The sequence below is a fragment of the Castor canadensis genome, chromosome 9 (assembly GCF_047511655.1).
Source record: "Castor canadensis chromosome 9, mCasCan1.hap1v2, whole genome shotgun sequence".
Taxonomy (NCBI): domain Eukaryota; kingdom Metazoa; phylum Chordata; class Mammalia; order Rodentia; family Castoridae; genus Castor; species Castor canadensis.
In genome coordinates, this window is record NC_133394.1 from 50,788,532 (window position 1) to 50,804,585 (window position 16,054).

Sequence of the window (16,054 nt, forward strand, 5' to 3'; positions counted from 1 at the left end):
CAAGGGTCTAAATTCAATAAGTTCACAATTAAATTCTGCATGGAAGGTATGGTGAAGGGGAGATTCTGTTGTATTGATAAAGAAACTATATCGTCAACACTCTAATTTTATTTGGTTTTGGTTAATTGTCAAATACACCTTCAGAATACAATGAAAACAATCCTAATACATTAAAGAGAAATCAAAAGATTATTTCTAGAGTATTTCAAGAAAGCAATATAAAATGCATTATTTTATATCAAAGATCTGCCTATATATTTATTAAAGCTAAAATGCTTAGAAGACTCTAAAGAATGTCTTTCTTAGCATTTTATTTTACTCTTGTCTAACAAACATACTGAGATATTACACAAAATTTGTTGGTAGAGATAGATGAGAAAAATACAACGTTTCAGGATATAGATTCTAGATCTCTCAACAAGGTACTATGTATACATACTTCAGTAAAAGGAGCAGGAAGATGGAAAGTGGTTAAGAAAGACTAATACAGATGGAGTAAACTTGATCAAAGAAGATTATATGTATTTTGTAAATATCACAATGAAACCCCTTTGTACAATTAATTTATGCTAACAAAAAAATTTTTAAAGAGGTGTGAAGTGGCTGATTTTGTGCAGATAGCATCCAGAGAGAGGGCAAAAATAAAAGAACCTCCACAGAGGCTCCTTTTTCCATTTGTGATGGAACTACAAATGTGTAGGATGGATTAGAGTAGGTGACAGCACTCTGCTCATCTCACCTCCTGGTACAGAGAAATGCCAGTACCCCACCTCAAGACTATCAACAAGACATTGTATGATGTGCTGAATCAGTAATCCACATGCTTAATATAAATTTTAATCTAGACCTGGTGTACCTGATACTTATTTAAGCATGATCAAAGGATATGGACTATACTTCAATAAACAAAGTTAAATGTTCTTTTATCTCTTCCTCCCCACTCAGAGCAGAGCCTTTTTGTCAAGCTACTACCGAGATCACAACGTGGAGCTCTCAAAGCTGCTGCACAAACTGGGACAGCCTCTGCCATCCTGGCTAAGACAAGAGCTGCAGAAAGTGAGATAGCACTGAGAAAAAAGCCTCCCAAGAATCCATCTTCCATATACTAACAGTCACCTTTCCAAAGCTTCCAGAAGCTATGAAAAGGCTGTCAAAAAAATATACCTCTTCATACAAGAGAAAAAGAACAAAGTTCTTTCCATGTGCTGGCATGTGGCTGCTTAGGAACAATGGTGTCTGTTACAAGCCTTGAGGCCTATGGCCTTCCTCTTAACCCATATCTGAGCCTATGGGATTATTGTAGACTACTGTGCATTCATGTGGAAGTCATAGCAATCAACATAAATAATAAACAAAATGCAGAACTGTTTCATTTCACAGTGATATTTACACTTTTATATATCAACTAAGATTGTGTCTCTGTAGATTTTTAGACCACTGTTTGCCTGTACAATGTTTTCTTATTCTTTGATGCTATAAAGTATCCTACAAAAACAAGAACCAAAATAAACATCAGAATGTAACATAAAATTCCAAAAACATAAAACTCATGAAAAAAATGTCTGCCAAAATTTAAATCCACTGAAGCATTTAGAAAGAATTATAAATCATAATTTGTGCTAGATCAGAGAGTGGAAAAGTTATATATATGAGTTTTACCTGCATCAAAAAGATAAGTACTACAGCAAGAAAAAGTATCTTTTCATATATATAGTCTAGTGCATTTATGTAAAAATTTCTAACTGTTTCATCATAATGTAACTGTCATATTGAAATATATATGGTAAACCTATTGGTTAATAAATAGAAACACACAGAGTACACCAAAACAGTAAATAATAATGTAAGTGTGCTGGGTAAATTCTCTAAGAGGGAGACATGATAGGAGTTTAAAGGTATGTCGTTCAGAACGTCATGTCCACTTGCTGTAAACTGTAAATCTATTCTAGTAGTCCTCTCTGGTTCTGCAGAAATGCATAAATAAAGTTGGAGATATGTGTCATCTCCAGAAACAGGTTGACTTTTAAACATGAATAGCTTCCTTTTTGATGTCCCCAGAACAAAGCATACTAAATGAAAACTAGAGGCAGTCTCCCTAGATGCTGTGTTTAAGCTATGTACATTTAAATTGTTGAAAAACTTCATTTTCTGAGTAATTCAACAAATTAATATCTTGGATTTGTAACTTGATATTTGAAATGATACTATTGATACAAGACAGAAAAAATAGGCACGCTAGAGATCCATTTTTGAGAATATTTCATACATCACTCTCATGGAAGATAACAGAACATTGTTAAATTGATGGATTACCTACTAAATTAAATGCAGAAAGGTCAAAGATGAGCAAGGCATAGTTCTTAAAATATATTTACACTTATATTTTTAATGAAAAAATATGATTGATAAACTTTTGAAAAAAGAATACAATAAATCATACTTATTTTCTTGTATTAGTATTTACTTCACTTTTAATGTACTTACACATACAAAAATTTAGGTAGTGAATACATTTCTTGCTATAATTATATAAGCATTTATAAAATATTCTCAAAGTTATGATTTGAAAAAAATATATGAGCCAGGTGCTAGTGGCTTGTGCCTACTATAATCCTAGCTACTTGGGAGACTGAGATCTGGAGGATCACAGTTCAAAGCCAGCCTGGGCAAATAGTTCATGAGACCCTGCCCCCCATCTCAAAAATAACCACAGCAAAATGGACTGGAGGTACTGCTCAAGAGATAGAGCGCCTGCTTTGCAAAACCTGAATTTAAAAGTGAACTCTATCAATTATTTACTAATTAGAAAACAAACTGTGAAATTCTTCCACTTACTACTAAATTTTTTAATGTCTTATAATTGTCAATTAAAATTTTAAGCACTTAATGTACTCAATGATCACACAAATTTTAAACAGTTATCAGACAGAATTTGGAAAAGAACCAATTTTTAAATCCCTGACTAAAAACAGCAAAATCATTTGGGAAAATATGGCAGCCTCCATGCTAACTGCCACCTCTTTTGAAGGAGCACATTCCAAACATGCTAGGAAAGTTACCAGAGTCATTCAACTCCATTAATTTAAGAAAACTACTGTAAGAAGATCAAACATTGTGAAAATAGGCCCCAATAGTTACATACAGTGTCATTTCATTTGGCAACAATGTTTGTGCTGATAAAAGAAAACTGACACCTAATATATGTAAAGATGAGATGTACAAATGAAGTTCTAAATAAAGTAACTAATAGCATCCTTTTGTCCAAGTAAAAGGAGTTAAGTAAGCAGCTCATCCTTAAAGTAAATGTTAAACCATGTTCAATTCTTGTAGAATGAAAGGAGAAAAGGAGAGAGATGGTACCAAAATCTACTAATTCACCAATAAATGTTTAAAACCTTTGAAAGAATTTTTGACCACTCAATATGTTTTGGAAAGAGTAGCAAATTCTAGAGGACATGCATACTTTCCACACTATATTTCCAACTAATTATTATGTTATTCTGAAAGTAATATAAATACACATGAGAAAAGAATGAGAGATAACATGACTAAAAATTAGCTCTGTATAAAATTCCCTTTTTCAATACTTAAAATATGGAACTTCCTCAGGAAGAAATGAAATGGTTATTTCAGTGTTTATAGCTATAATATTCTTGTCATTCACATTGAATGAAAATTACTGGAAACATTTTTTTCTCTGAGTTTTTTAAAAGAAAAAAATCTGAATACAATTCTGATAGTTGCATGTTACCTCATATGTATAACAATAAACTGATAAGAAAATGAAAATTTTGTGTATGGTGATTTTTAGACAATTAATAGGTGTATGATTGTTTTGCCTGGGAGGTAGTGGGGGGTACTTATATAACATAGGTATGACTAATATAATTAAAACGCAGAGATGGATGGAAAGCTTCCAAGTAGGAAGAAAGAAATTTTTTAACTATAATAGCTTTTCAACAACCTTTCTCCTCCTAAATTTTGGTGTTGTGATTTTTAAATTTTTATTTCATTTTATTTAGTTCTAACAGATGTAAAGCAGTTCCTACATCACTCATGGGCCCCTTTCTTTCTTTAAGAGTTTTAAAAGGTGTTAGGTCTATAAAAGAATCTCTACAAGGGGTAGGCACTTAGACATTCATCTTTATTGTCCACAAAGTTTCTTTTCTTTACTCCAATCCCTTTCTCTTCTAGATATCAGATTTTCTCATGTTGCAACCATCTTGTCTAGATGCTCCAAATGAATTCTCCGTAGGTCTGCCTCCTCCCCACATATACAAATTGCTCCTATCTGGAATACATCTAATTCCCAATTTTCTTTCCAAATGTTCCAGAGCCAATCAGATCCTCCAAGACAAATCAGTGACTAGTTAATATACCAACCCATCAGTATTAATGGCTTATAATGATATCATATTATGCTTTCCAGTTAAACCTAAACTTCCCAGTAGAAACTCATCAGTGGGGACTCTCCATTAGAGAGGCACTGAACCTATCAAGTATTTTGATGTAAATATGTTTCTTTTCTTTCTTTTTTTTTTTTTTTGTGGTCCTAGGTTTTGAAATCAGAGACTTGTGCTTGGCTAGGCAGGTGCTCTATTATTTGCACCACATCCTAGCCCAATATATTTCTTTAACTCCAAATTACACTATATAACTTGAGTTCTATTCTGCTAAAGCTAGCTTTGTTTAATTACTATCTGCAATATAGTTGCTTCCTTTTTACTTGCTACAACCCACTCTCAATACACACACACACACACACACACACACACACACACACACACACACACACACCTATACCCAGACAGTTGATTTCTTGGCTGGCTTGGAATGTCTATCATCTCTTCACATACTTTACACAAGGGCTGACTACATGTCATAAAGTCAGCCGTGAATTTGAGCATGAAAGTCAAAGAATGTGATGGTTAGTTTTATGTCATCTTGACTAGGCCAGATCAAATATCATTTCTGGGTTGTGTCTGAGAGGATATTTCTGAATGCCATTACATATGAATTGGTGTATTCAGTGAAGTAGATTGTGCTCCCCATCATGGATGATTATCATCCAAATCACTGAGATGGGTCATCCCATCTCATCTCGTCTTTTCTCTCAGACTGCAATTTACAACAATGGCTCCCTGGTTCCTAGGCCTTCTGTCTCAGAATGAATTAACCAGACTTCATCTAGTCTCCAGCTTTCAGGCAGCAAATCATGGGACTTTTCAACATCTATTAGTATGTGACTGAGGCAATATGTATTCACACAGTGTGAGATTGATTCCATCCCCAAGAAAATCATACTTTGTGTGTGACTCTCACCTGTAGTTAAGGGTACCAAATTGGGGCCACTTGCTTCCATCCAGTACTATTACTAGTTCTTGCCATTTATTGTCCTCAATTTTTCTCCATAAAAGTTCTCTATATATTCAGTTACATTAACTGCTATAGAATTAAATTTATTCATTTATTTGTTAGCACATTAAATTTATTTTTAAATGAATCCTACATATATGAAATAATATATAAAACCCTAGGAATATATAGCATTTTGAGCTTTCATTTCTTCTATAAATCTGTATAGATATCTATATCCTTTACATATCTATTTCTACTGGTGCAATTAATAAAGCTAATTCAACCTTCCTCTACCTTTGTGTTCTTTTCAGGCCCACAATAGATTGGGTGTTTACCACATAACAATTCAAATACTAACTTTATCCAGAAACACCCTCACGGTAACACCTGGAAATAATGTTTCACCAGCTATGTGTGCATCCTGTGGCCCAATCAATCTGACACATCAAATTAGCCATCACATTTACTTATCAATCCCGTTCAAAAAAGTCAAAGCAAATTTTACAGATTAAATGATCCACAGCACAGTCTCCAAGATATTGTTGGGAAGAATGTATTTCCCACATTTTACAATATAGAAAAATGAATTAAACTGTGTGAAATGTAAGACATTTCCAAAGCACAGAGAATATGTGACAAATTTTACATAAAACTGTCTACATTAAGCTGCTTCTTGGTTATGAGAGAATAAATTAAGTGTAGGAAATGCCTGCTGTCTACATTTCCACTGCCAAAAATGCTCTATTCAAATTGATAACTGAAATAGAAACAGGACCTTGCTCTTAAACATTATGCATAATTTATACAGTTGGACCAGAGAAGATGGGTTTTCTTTCCTCTATTTGGTATACAGCATTCTGAACCTGAATTTTTTTTAAAAAAACTTAAACAGAAATGTAAGCTCAAAATGCGATATATTCCTAGGACTTTACTTAATTTACATCTGTCAACAAACAAAACTCTTTAAAGCCCACAAGGCAAATACAATATCAAAAATAAACTTTATTTCACATACAAATGAATAAATAGACAAATTTATAAGAATGTAAAGATTATGGGCTGGGGGTGTGGCTCAAGTGTTAGAGCACCTGTCTAGCAAGTTCAATGCCCTGAGTTCAAACTCCAGTACTAAGAAAAAAATTAAAGATTATGATTTTAAAAACAATAAAAAGGTATGAAAATGCAATATTGATAAATTTTTGCTCCCACCTATGATTAAGTTGATAAAACCTATTGTTTCAATCCCCAATTGCCTTCAGGACAATCAAAATAATAAAGAGGATAAACTGGACTGTAGTCCAGTATCTGTGCTTAACTAAACATTGGGTATGTGACTTTTGGGGCCTCAATTTTCCCATCTGTCACTGTTAGTAAAAATATGATCATGGGTAAGAAGATGGTATTTTTCCCCCTGCTTTATTTTACCATGTGGAGGTCCACCAATTTTGTAATATTGGCTCTCCCTGTCTCTTAGCTACTCTTCAATAGAGGAAGAGCCCTGAATTACCTAAGTGATAATTGGAAGCAGAAATTGTACTTGAATAACTAAACCTTCCTCCTTCAATTATCTTAAGGATCTACCATTAAAAAACAGTCACTCTGATCTACTCTGACTTATATTGGGTTTAGCAGAAATTGACTATAGGTACATTTTCATTAGTGATTATTAAGTTGGACATTGTAAAGGGTTTCATCATGATATTTCCACACATGCACTTTGTGTGATGCATTTTGATCATATTCACTCCCTCTCTTCCTTTATTACTCCTCCTTCCCTCTTTTCCCTCCCCCTTCCACCTCCCAAGTTCTTTCATGACCTTGGTTTTTTTGATTCATATTGTTTTATCTTCTGCTTGTTTCCAAAAAATGAGAGAAAAATGCAGTATTTGTCTGGTGGGGTTGATTTTCATTTAACATGATAATCTCTAGTTCCATCCATTTTCTAGCAAACAAGATAATTTCATTTTTCATAATAGCTGAGTAAATCCTTTGTCTTTATCCATTCATCTGTTGGTGGGCACCTAGGCTGATTCTATAGTTTGACTACCACAAATAGTGCAGCTATAAACATGGGTAGGAAGGTATCTCCATTGTATGTCAATTTTGATTCTTTTGGGTATATATCCAGCAGTGGTAGGGCTGGATCATGTGGTACCTCTAGTTTTAAGTTTTTGAGGAACCTCCATACTTATTTCCATAGTGGCTGCACTAATTTATACCCCACCATCAGTGAATAAGAGTACCTCCCCTCCCACCCCCATCTTCACCAGCATTTGTTGTTTTTCATTTTCTTAATGAAACCTATTCTAACTAAAGTGAGGTGGTTTCACTTACCCCAATCAGATGCTGTTTCAATTTGTATCTCCTTGATGACTACAGATGTTGAACATTTTTTTCATTGATTTATTTAAAGCCACAAACATAATCAAAAGAAGAGCTAGAAACAAAACCAAAAATGTAAATATATTTTCAAAAACTAGGAAGATGAACAAGAGTATAAGTGAGGAATTAATATAGATAAGCTAAAAATGTCTCATTCTTCATGTGGGGAGCCAAAACATACTAATTTTAACTGTTACCTTTTTTTAAGTAGTTAAATTTGTTACCTTCAGGTAACAAATTAAGAAATTAAGGTAAACTCCTGGCCATATATCCAAAGGAATATGCTCTAGGATATGATAGAGCCACTTGCATACCCATGTTTATTGCAGCACTATTTACAACAGCCATGCCTTGGAAGCAGCCTTGATGCCCCATGACTAATGAATGGATTAAGAAAAAGTGGTATATATACACAATGGAGTTTTATTCAGCCTTAAAGAAGAATGAAATTATGTTGTTTGAAGGTAAATGGATGGAACTGGAAAACATTATGCTAACCAATGTAAGCCAGGCTCCAAAAATCAAAGGTCACATGTTTTCCCACACATGTGGAAGCTAGACTTATAAATTAAATGTATATATAGATATATGATCACATATACGTACATAAATACATACATATATGGTGAGAAACAGAATAAAATTTTAGTCTGAGGAGACTATGGGAGGTGGGAGAGCAAAAGAAAATGTTAGAGCATGAAAATTATTGAAACAGCCCACCTACATAAGAATATAATATAATGCACTGTACTCTAAGCTACTGTATATAAGGGGATCATGGTGATAGAGAAGGAAGGAACGAACGAACGAAAGAAGGAATGAAAGAAGGAAGACTTGTAGAGCTTTTACATAGTACTAAACAATGAAAAAAAAACTACAGTTAATATGGAAAGGCTAGGCTACAAATATACACTTCCTTTTCCCAAATACGTATGCATACAGATGTATGCAGCCAGATCTTCTTCATATACTTCAACGAAAACAATTATCAAAATAAACCTAGTACAGAAATTGATATGAGAATCCATCCACCTTTTATTAAGCCAAACTTAAGGAGATTTGCAAAAATGTAGCACAATGCCACTCTGAATTTTCTTTTGATTTTGACAATGATGTTATTCTTGGCTTTCTCTTATTTTAAAATTAATTCATTTAAAATTTTTTAAGTTTCATGTCTAATACAGTAAATATTGATAGATACAACTCTTTTAAAGTCCTTTGGCAGATATTGGGAGTTGGAAATAATTTAAGTATCTACAGCTAAGACACCATAGAAAGAAAGTAAATAGAAAACCAGACTATACCTCCCCTCCACCACCTTCAAATTCTACTCTCAAATGGAAGCTGCCTGGATGAGATAAGGATGATTCAAAACAAAGAAGCAAGGTAAACACAGATTTGGGTTTCTTTTCTGCTGGCCTTTCTCACTGCCACTGACCTGAGCCCTGAAAGTGAAAAGATGAAAGATCTTAAGTGAGGATCAAACGTAGAGAAAAGTGTGTCCAACTTCCCATTTAAAACTCTTCAAAGCAGGCCCAGTAGGATGGTACATGCCCATAATCCCATCTCATAGAAAGCAGAAGCAGGAGGATCTCAAGTTTGAGATAAGCCTAGGCCACACAGTGAGACCATATCTCAAAAAAGGAAAAGCCCACATTCTTCAGGGAAGCTGCAGAAATCACTAAAAACAGGATTTTAGATCCAAAGAGACATAGCACCCAGGACCAGAAGGACACATAATGCACAGACTGATGATGACCACAAGTTACAGGAGGAGCCCAGACCAGAAAGCAGAAGCCACTTACCAAAGATTGAGCCTGATGAGATTCACCCAATGCCAGCAGAAGACAGAGGACAGCTGAGGCCCAGATGTTTCCCTCTCACCTCATGTCCATTGTCACGGCTACCTTGGGAAGAAAGGATGAGAAAAACACTGAATTTGGCTGGATTTTCCTGAAAGAGACAAAAATTCCAAAAGTGATGAAACATATATATATATATATATATATATATATATATTTTTTTTTTTTTTTTTTTTGTGGTACCTGAACTCAGGACCTTATTCCTGGCTAGGCAGGAGCTCTACTACTTGAGCCATACTCCCATCCCTGAAACATATCTTGAATGTGGACATTTATTGAAAACTAATGACAGCTATATTTCTAATTATGGAATTAACACCCCCTACCTAAGCATTATGTCCCTGGTCCAATTAGCAATAATGGTGACTCAGGGAAAAAGAACAAATAGCCAGGATTGAGGCTATTTAAAATTATGCCTTAAGTAAAATAGGCCAGGAGTAAGCCTAGTGGTGCAGAAAGACTTAGGTCTGCAGGTGAAGCACATATGTAGATTGCAATCTTTCTCCAAAATAATCAGTTTCATCCTGAGTGACACCTGGTATAACCCTGGAATATAGACATGACCTGCAAATAATAGTATACCCAGTGATTTGATTAGTACATTCAATTTGTCAAGTAATCCTATTGTGTCTGTCTTCAATTATATCCAAAACCAACCACTTCTGACCAACTGTGCTGCTGCCATCCCATTCTAAGATGCCATCATTGCTTTCCTGAATCTCTCCCCTGCTTCAATGCTCATCTACTATAATCTACTGTCAACCCAACATGTGGTATATTCCTTAGACAAATTTGGTCAGCGCACTACTTTGTTAACACTCCTTCAATACCTCTCCTTTTTATTCAGAATACTAATAATAGTTCATACATAGCCTCTGAGACCTTACATGATCTAGCATCCACTGCCTTTGTAACCACAGTTCCTCTTTTCCCTCTCTCATCCTACAACAATTCTACACCCAAAAATTTTTATTTTCAGGATGTCTTTTTTTGTACATTCATCTTATACAATTTCCATTCTTAATCCTTCTTAATTAGTTCTGTCCAATAACTTTAAAATGATAAATATTCAAAAATTCTTATTGCTTTCAGCAAATTTGAGTCCTGAATTCCAAGGATTTTTTTTCAGGACCCTTCTGAGTTCTAGGGAATACTATTCATTTACATAAATTATCATATAGATAAAAAGAGTTTTAAACTAGAGAAATACAAAAGTTATTTCTTTGGTTCTAATTCTACTTAGTTTTCTATAATTTTACTTAGATTAAAAAATAACTACTAAAACATATATTAAATTAGAGTACTCTCATACACCATCTGATGTTTTAATTTTACTATTTTTACCTTGAGCCACTCCAGCAGCCCTATTTTTGTGAAGGGTTTTTCAAGATAGGGTCTCACGGAACTATTTGCCCAGCTGGCTTCGAACTGTGATCCTCCCAATCTCTGCCTTCTGAGTAGCTAGAATTATAGGTGTGAGCCTCCAGCACCCAACTTTATTTAAAAAAAAAAAAGTATGCAAAAATTGCTCTAAATTCAACTCAAGCTAAAATTTTTCAGAGTATTATATATGTCTTATCTCTTACTTGTGACCTCACGGCCTCCATCTGCCCACCACTAGCATTGCCCTCAGCCCCTGCTATGCCCTTACCCTTCTCCTCCCCACCCGCATCCCATACCTGCTCCCATACCTCCTCCCAAGCATGCTCAGCTCACCTGTACCCACTCCAGGAGGTGGCAGGAGCTGACAACATTATCTGAGCCCATGTGCCTTTTTCCATGACTAATCTCTCAAATTTAAAAGAGACATAACTCCTTCTCCAATGACTCAGCCTCCTATATTAAAGAATTTAAATACCTAACCCAAGCATATGATATGACTTGGCATGAGACCCATCTTCCAAGGATGGAACAATTATTCTCACCTCATTTTATTTCCCAATCCTTCACTGATATTCAAAGAAAACTTAAACAGGCAGAGTGTGGCCCTCAAACCCCCCAGGGAGATCTTATGAAAATGGCATTTAAGGTATTTATAACTGAGCTGAGGCTTGAGACCACCAAAAGGCCCAGCTTTTTGCTGCCCTGAGGCTACCTCTTCCAACTTTGAGACTGGCCGAACAACAACACATGCCTCCAGGGGCCTGCTTCAAAGGCAACCAGACAAGACATTGGGCAAAAACACTGCCCTTCACCTCGCCCGCCTCCAGGACCCTGTCCACAATGTGGCCAGAATGGACACTGGAAAGACGACTGCCCCCTTTGTCTCTGCAAGGTAGGTCAGTCTCCCACTTCCACTCTCAACAGAGTGAAGGTCTCACGGACCTCTTGGGCTTGGCGGCAGAGACTGACACAGCCCTGGGACCTTGGCCACCTTCAAGATCACCTCAGAGGAGCCCAGGGTAAGCATCCATGTAGCCCGTAGGCCTCAATCACCTACTTGGTGCTACCTGACATCTCAGGTAAGCTTTATCCTTCACAGATCTCCGTGGTGGGGGTGGACAGTCTCCTCCACCAACCAAAAAGAAAAGACAGTTTTATTTAAATTTAAAATTCTTACAAAAGTTAATTTTAAAATACAGGTTACAAAGTAAACAACTGGAAAGGATACAGATAGGTAAACTTCACTGTGTGACAAAGTTAAAGTTGACTATAGTCTAAGGGCTGCCTAAAAGATTTTTAAGGTCATGTCAAGCTAAAATCAAATTCTCTAAGGCTATAAAATAACAAGGTTATCTTAATATTGTTCTTCCCTGAGTATCATCTACAAAAAACTGTTAGATTTTATCAAAGAAATTATTTGTGTTTTCTGCTGACCTTGTCAAGCTTTAAGTACTACTAAATCAGAGTTCATTTACATATTTGCTCATGTGTCTTAAATGACCATCTTGTAACAATGCTGTGTCTATACTTTTTCTAAATATGGTACAAACATTTACAAAGTTAAAAATGTAAATTTATATCCAAAAGTGTTCCATTTAACCTGCATCCTGACAGTATGACCCTGTTTGCCTTTAAAGATTACACAAACCCTTCGCAGCAACTAATCTGGACAGTTTTGCCACAAGAGTTTAAAGACAGTCTTCATCTCTTTGGACAGATCCTGACCAGAGACTTATTAGATGGGCACTACTCAGAGGCCACCCTTCTTCAATATGTTGATGATATACTTCAGTGCAGAGCCACAGAGCCCCTCATCTACAAGGCAACAGAGTCCTTTTAAAAACTTTCTGGCCTCCAGGGATACAGAGTCTTTAAGGAGAAGGCTCAATTATGTCTCCTTCAGGTCACCTACCTAGGTGTGTTCTTAAAGGGACAGACTCACTCCCTGAGTCATGAGTGAATCAACCCAATCCTCCATTTCCCACTACCCTATACCATAAAAGCAGCTTAAAGCTTTCTTGGGAGTTACAGGATTTTGCAGAAACTGGATCCCTAGATATGCAGCCTTTAGCAAACACCTTTTTATGCTCCTTGTAATATTCCTATTTGGGTCTTAAATAATGTATGGCCACCCATTTCTCTTAGGAAACTTTCCTCCAACAGACTCTGCTTCTCTGGCTGACTATCTACTTTGTCTTAACCTCCTCCAGGAACTTCTCAGAGAGCATTCAGACCCACCCCTCAGAGGGCCCCATAACAATTTCTATTAAAACCAGAGGATCTCATTCTCCTAAAGGATCTTTGACTCTCTCCATTGGGACTTCAGTAGACGGACCCCCATCTGGTCATCCTCACAACGCCCACCACTGTCAAACTCAACAGGATTCCCCAGTGGCAGCACCTTTCAAGGATAAAACATTGCCCACTGACTTCAGACTCTTCCACTGCAACAAAGGATGAGTACTGCTGGGCCCCACATGGCTAAGCCTCTCCCACAAACTCTCTCCCTCTTCCTCTCCTGCATAAGCTCTTAGTCCTCATCTGGCTCTCAATTTTCTGCCATAGGTGAATTTAAAACACAGGTAGGGGCAGTGGGCCTAATTCTGAGAGCATGCATACTACTTCCCTGCTTCCTTCCCTTGGTTATATGATCCATTATAGAGGCTACTATAGAAAAAAAAAAAACAGCTGCACATGTGCTATGGAAATGATGCTATGGAAATACAAACCCTTAAACCAGGAAAATGCTCTTTAACCCTAGATGCCTCCAGGATTCCCTAGAGGAACTCAGCAGACAGACTTTCCCACCAGATGCTACTACAACTTTCTCTGGCCTACCAACAATTGGCCTTGTCTGCAGATGAAGCCTGGGAAAAACCATCAGCCTCCACTCCTGGGGACCTCACAAATTTCTAAATTCCAGCCAAATCCCCTTAACAATGCCCCCACTCAGCACTCAGCACCAAGCAGCTAGATCGATCAGCACCCATAATACCAACAAAAGGCTACAATGTTAGGTCCCTGGCATTCCTGGGGCGGGTGGAAGATCCCAAGGCTAGCACCAAAACCAGACCCCCTGATTTATGATTGCTTGCCCAACTCCCCTGTTTGTTTCTCTGCTTGAAAAACACCTCAGGAACTTCCAGTTACTCAACTAGCCAGGCATGTCGACCTGCTCTATCTAGCGATCGCAGATAATCAGAGACCAGACTCTCTCTCCCTCCCCCATGGCTTGGCCCCTCCTATAAAGCCCACTACCCAATTTAGTCAAGCCGCTTCACTCTGAACCCAAGAGTGACAGCCCTGTGGTCTGGTTCCAATAAATCTTTCTTTTCCACATGTGGCATGGTCTTTATTTGGCAGTTCCTTACAAATATGAATTCATAAAATTTTATTATAAAATTGGAAATATATTTCCATGGTGGGGAAAACTCTCAGTTTAAAACTTTTGGCAAAGATAGAGCTAAGATGTAGGCAAGGTAAAAAAGCATTTGTCAATTTTGCTAAATATATCACCCTGCAATTCATTTTCCTTTTGAATATTACATGTGATTCCCAGAATTCTCTTTCATTTTTATCATCCTAGTTTTCTCACTCAATAAGCATTTAATTCAGCATATATCATACAAAAAAACACTACTATTGGTAAGATGAATATGACCACATCCTGCTGTGGGCAAAAATATTCCACTTCTCCAACAGTATCACTGTCTATTTTGATATACTCCAAATTAACTTAATATTTAATTTTTAAATACAGTATTAATTTGTTATGGCAAAAACCTATTCATCAAGTTCAAATATAAAAAAGATCTGGTGAATTTCAATTGTGTTCTTAAAATACGCATCTGGAGAATGTTGTTCATTTCTATATAATCTAAGGTTTCCAAAATTTGCAATCTAAGATCTACAAAATAATTTTGTAGACATTTATTATATAAAACTGGAGTCTATATGATAGGCTGATAGAGCTATTAGGCACACCAACATTTTCATGTTACTATTCACATACACAGCAATACAGTCACGCACAATAATAAGTAGTTGTATTTAATTCAAAACCCCTAGGTGGTTAAACATATACTTAAATAACAGGACAACAGAGCCATCTAGTGGCCTCATAAAATTGATGTTTCATGTAATTTTGTTACATTACATCAAGTTTTACATAAACTAAGCTTGTCTTCTCACTGTTAACAGATATCTATAATCCTTATGGATAATAGGTCAAAGGTATTATTAGGGTAAATACAATGCATATGATGAGGAAAAAAACAGTAAAAAAAGAAAAAGAAAAATGAGAATTTTAACAAGTGATCATTACACTTCCAAATTATTTTAATATATCTGCTTTAAAAGCAGTAAATATTTTACAAATATTAGATTACAAATACTCCCATGGTAGTAAGATTTTCCATTTTAATATGCCATATTAAATGTTACATAAATAATAATCATCTTTTGCATAAATGCATGTAAGCACAAAAAAGCTTCATTGGTAAATATAGCATCACAAATCATCTGGAAATGGCAGAGAAAAAAACTCAAGCTTGTAAGATGTTAAATATTTAGCCAAATATGAGTGCAGAATCTCACCTCACTGACATGCAAATTTCTACAAGCAAGTTAGCATTCACTGTTAAAGTGGAGGTCAGTTTGAGATCACAGAGCATCTAACCAATTCCAGTTTTTCAAGGTATACTGTAGAAGATCCTGCATGTTATTTCCTTAACATCTCAACAAATATGTACATGATAGAGGTTTCATGATATCAAATATTTACTTGAGAACCCCAGTCCAAAATTCTTTTGACACACTATCACCTCAAAATTCACTGATTGTATTTATCGCATTTCAATGTCCCTCATTCCTTACATGTATTATTATCTTTCTTGTCAAACTTAAATTCCATGGCAGATCAGTATAAACCATCCCCTTGCATTCCCTTTCTTTTTCATCATCTCACTCTGTTTACTCTCTTGGCAAATTCCAACCTTAGTTAATTTCAACTCTGTCAGCTCCACACTTGCACCTATGCAGCTGAACTTGATATGTAGAAAATACAATCA

The 16,054-nt window shown here is 35.9% G+C and overlaps 1 protein-coding gene and 1 long non-coding RNA gene across 9 annotated transcripts in view; one reads left to right on the forward strand and one right to left on the reverse strand.

The window, feature by feature from the left end:
- The window catches only part of LOC141410873 (bifunctional heparan sulfate N-deacetylase/N-sulfotransferase 3), a 183,081-nt gene extending 179,292 nt beyond the window's left edge, over positions 1-3,789 (forward strand). For 6 of the 7 annotated variants that reach the window (XM_074041597.1, XM_074041600.1, XM_074041595.1 and 3 more), the window contains one exon: positions 946-3,789. In XM_074041597.1, coding sequence (XP_073897698.1) covers positions 946-1,065 — 120 coding nt within the window. In that variant the 3' untranslated portion in view covers positions 1,066-3,789. The remainder of the gene's footprint in view (positions 1-945) is intronic. The other variant, XR_012435663.1, reaches the window with a different exon arrangement.
- LOC141410874 (uncharacterized) overlaps positions 1-9,593 on the reverse strand; it is an 81,404-nt gene extending 71,811 nt beyond the window's left edge. The window contains exon 1 of one of the 2 annotated variants that reach the window (XR_012435665.1): positions 9,546-9,593. This is a non-coding gene — a long non-coding RNA (uncharacterized lncRNA). Of the gene's footprint in view, positions 1-7,692; positions 7,792-9,545 lie in introns of those variants that run through there. The other variant, XR_012435664.1, reaches the window with a different exon arrangement.
- Positions 9,594-16,054: the final 6,461 nt, after the last annotated feature.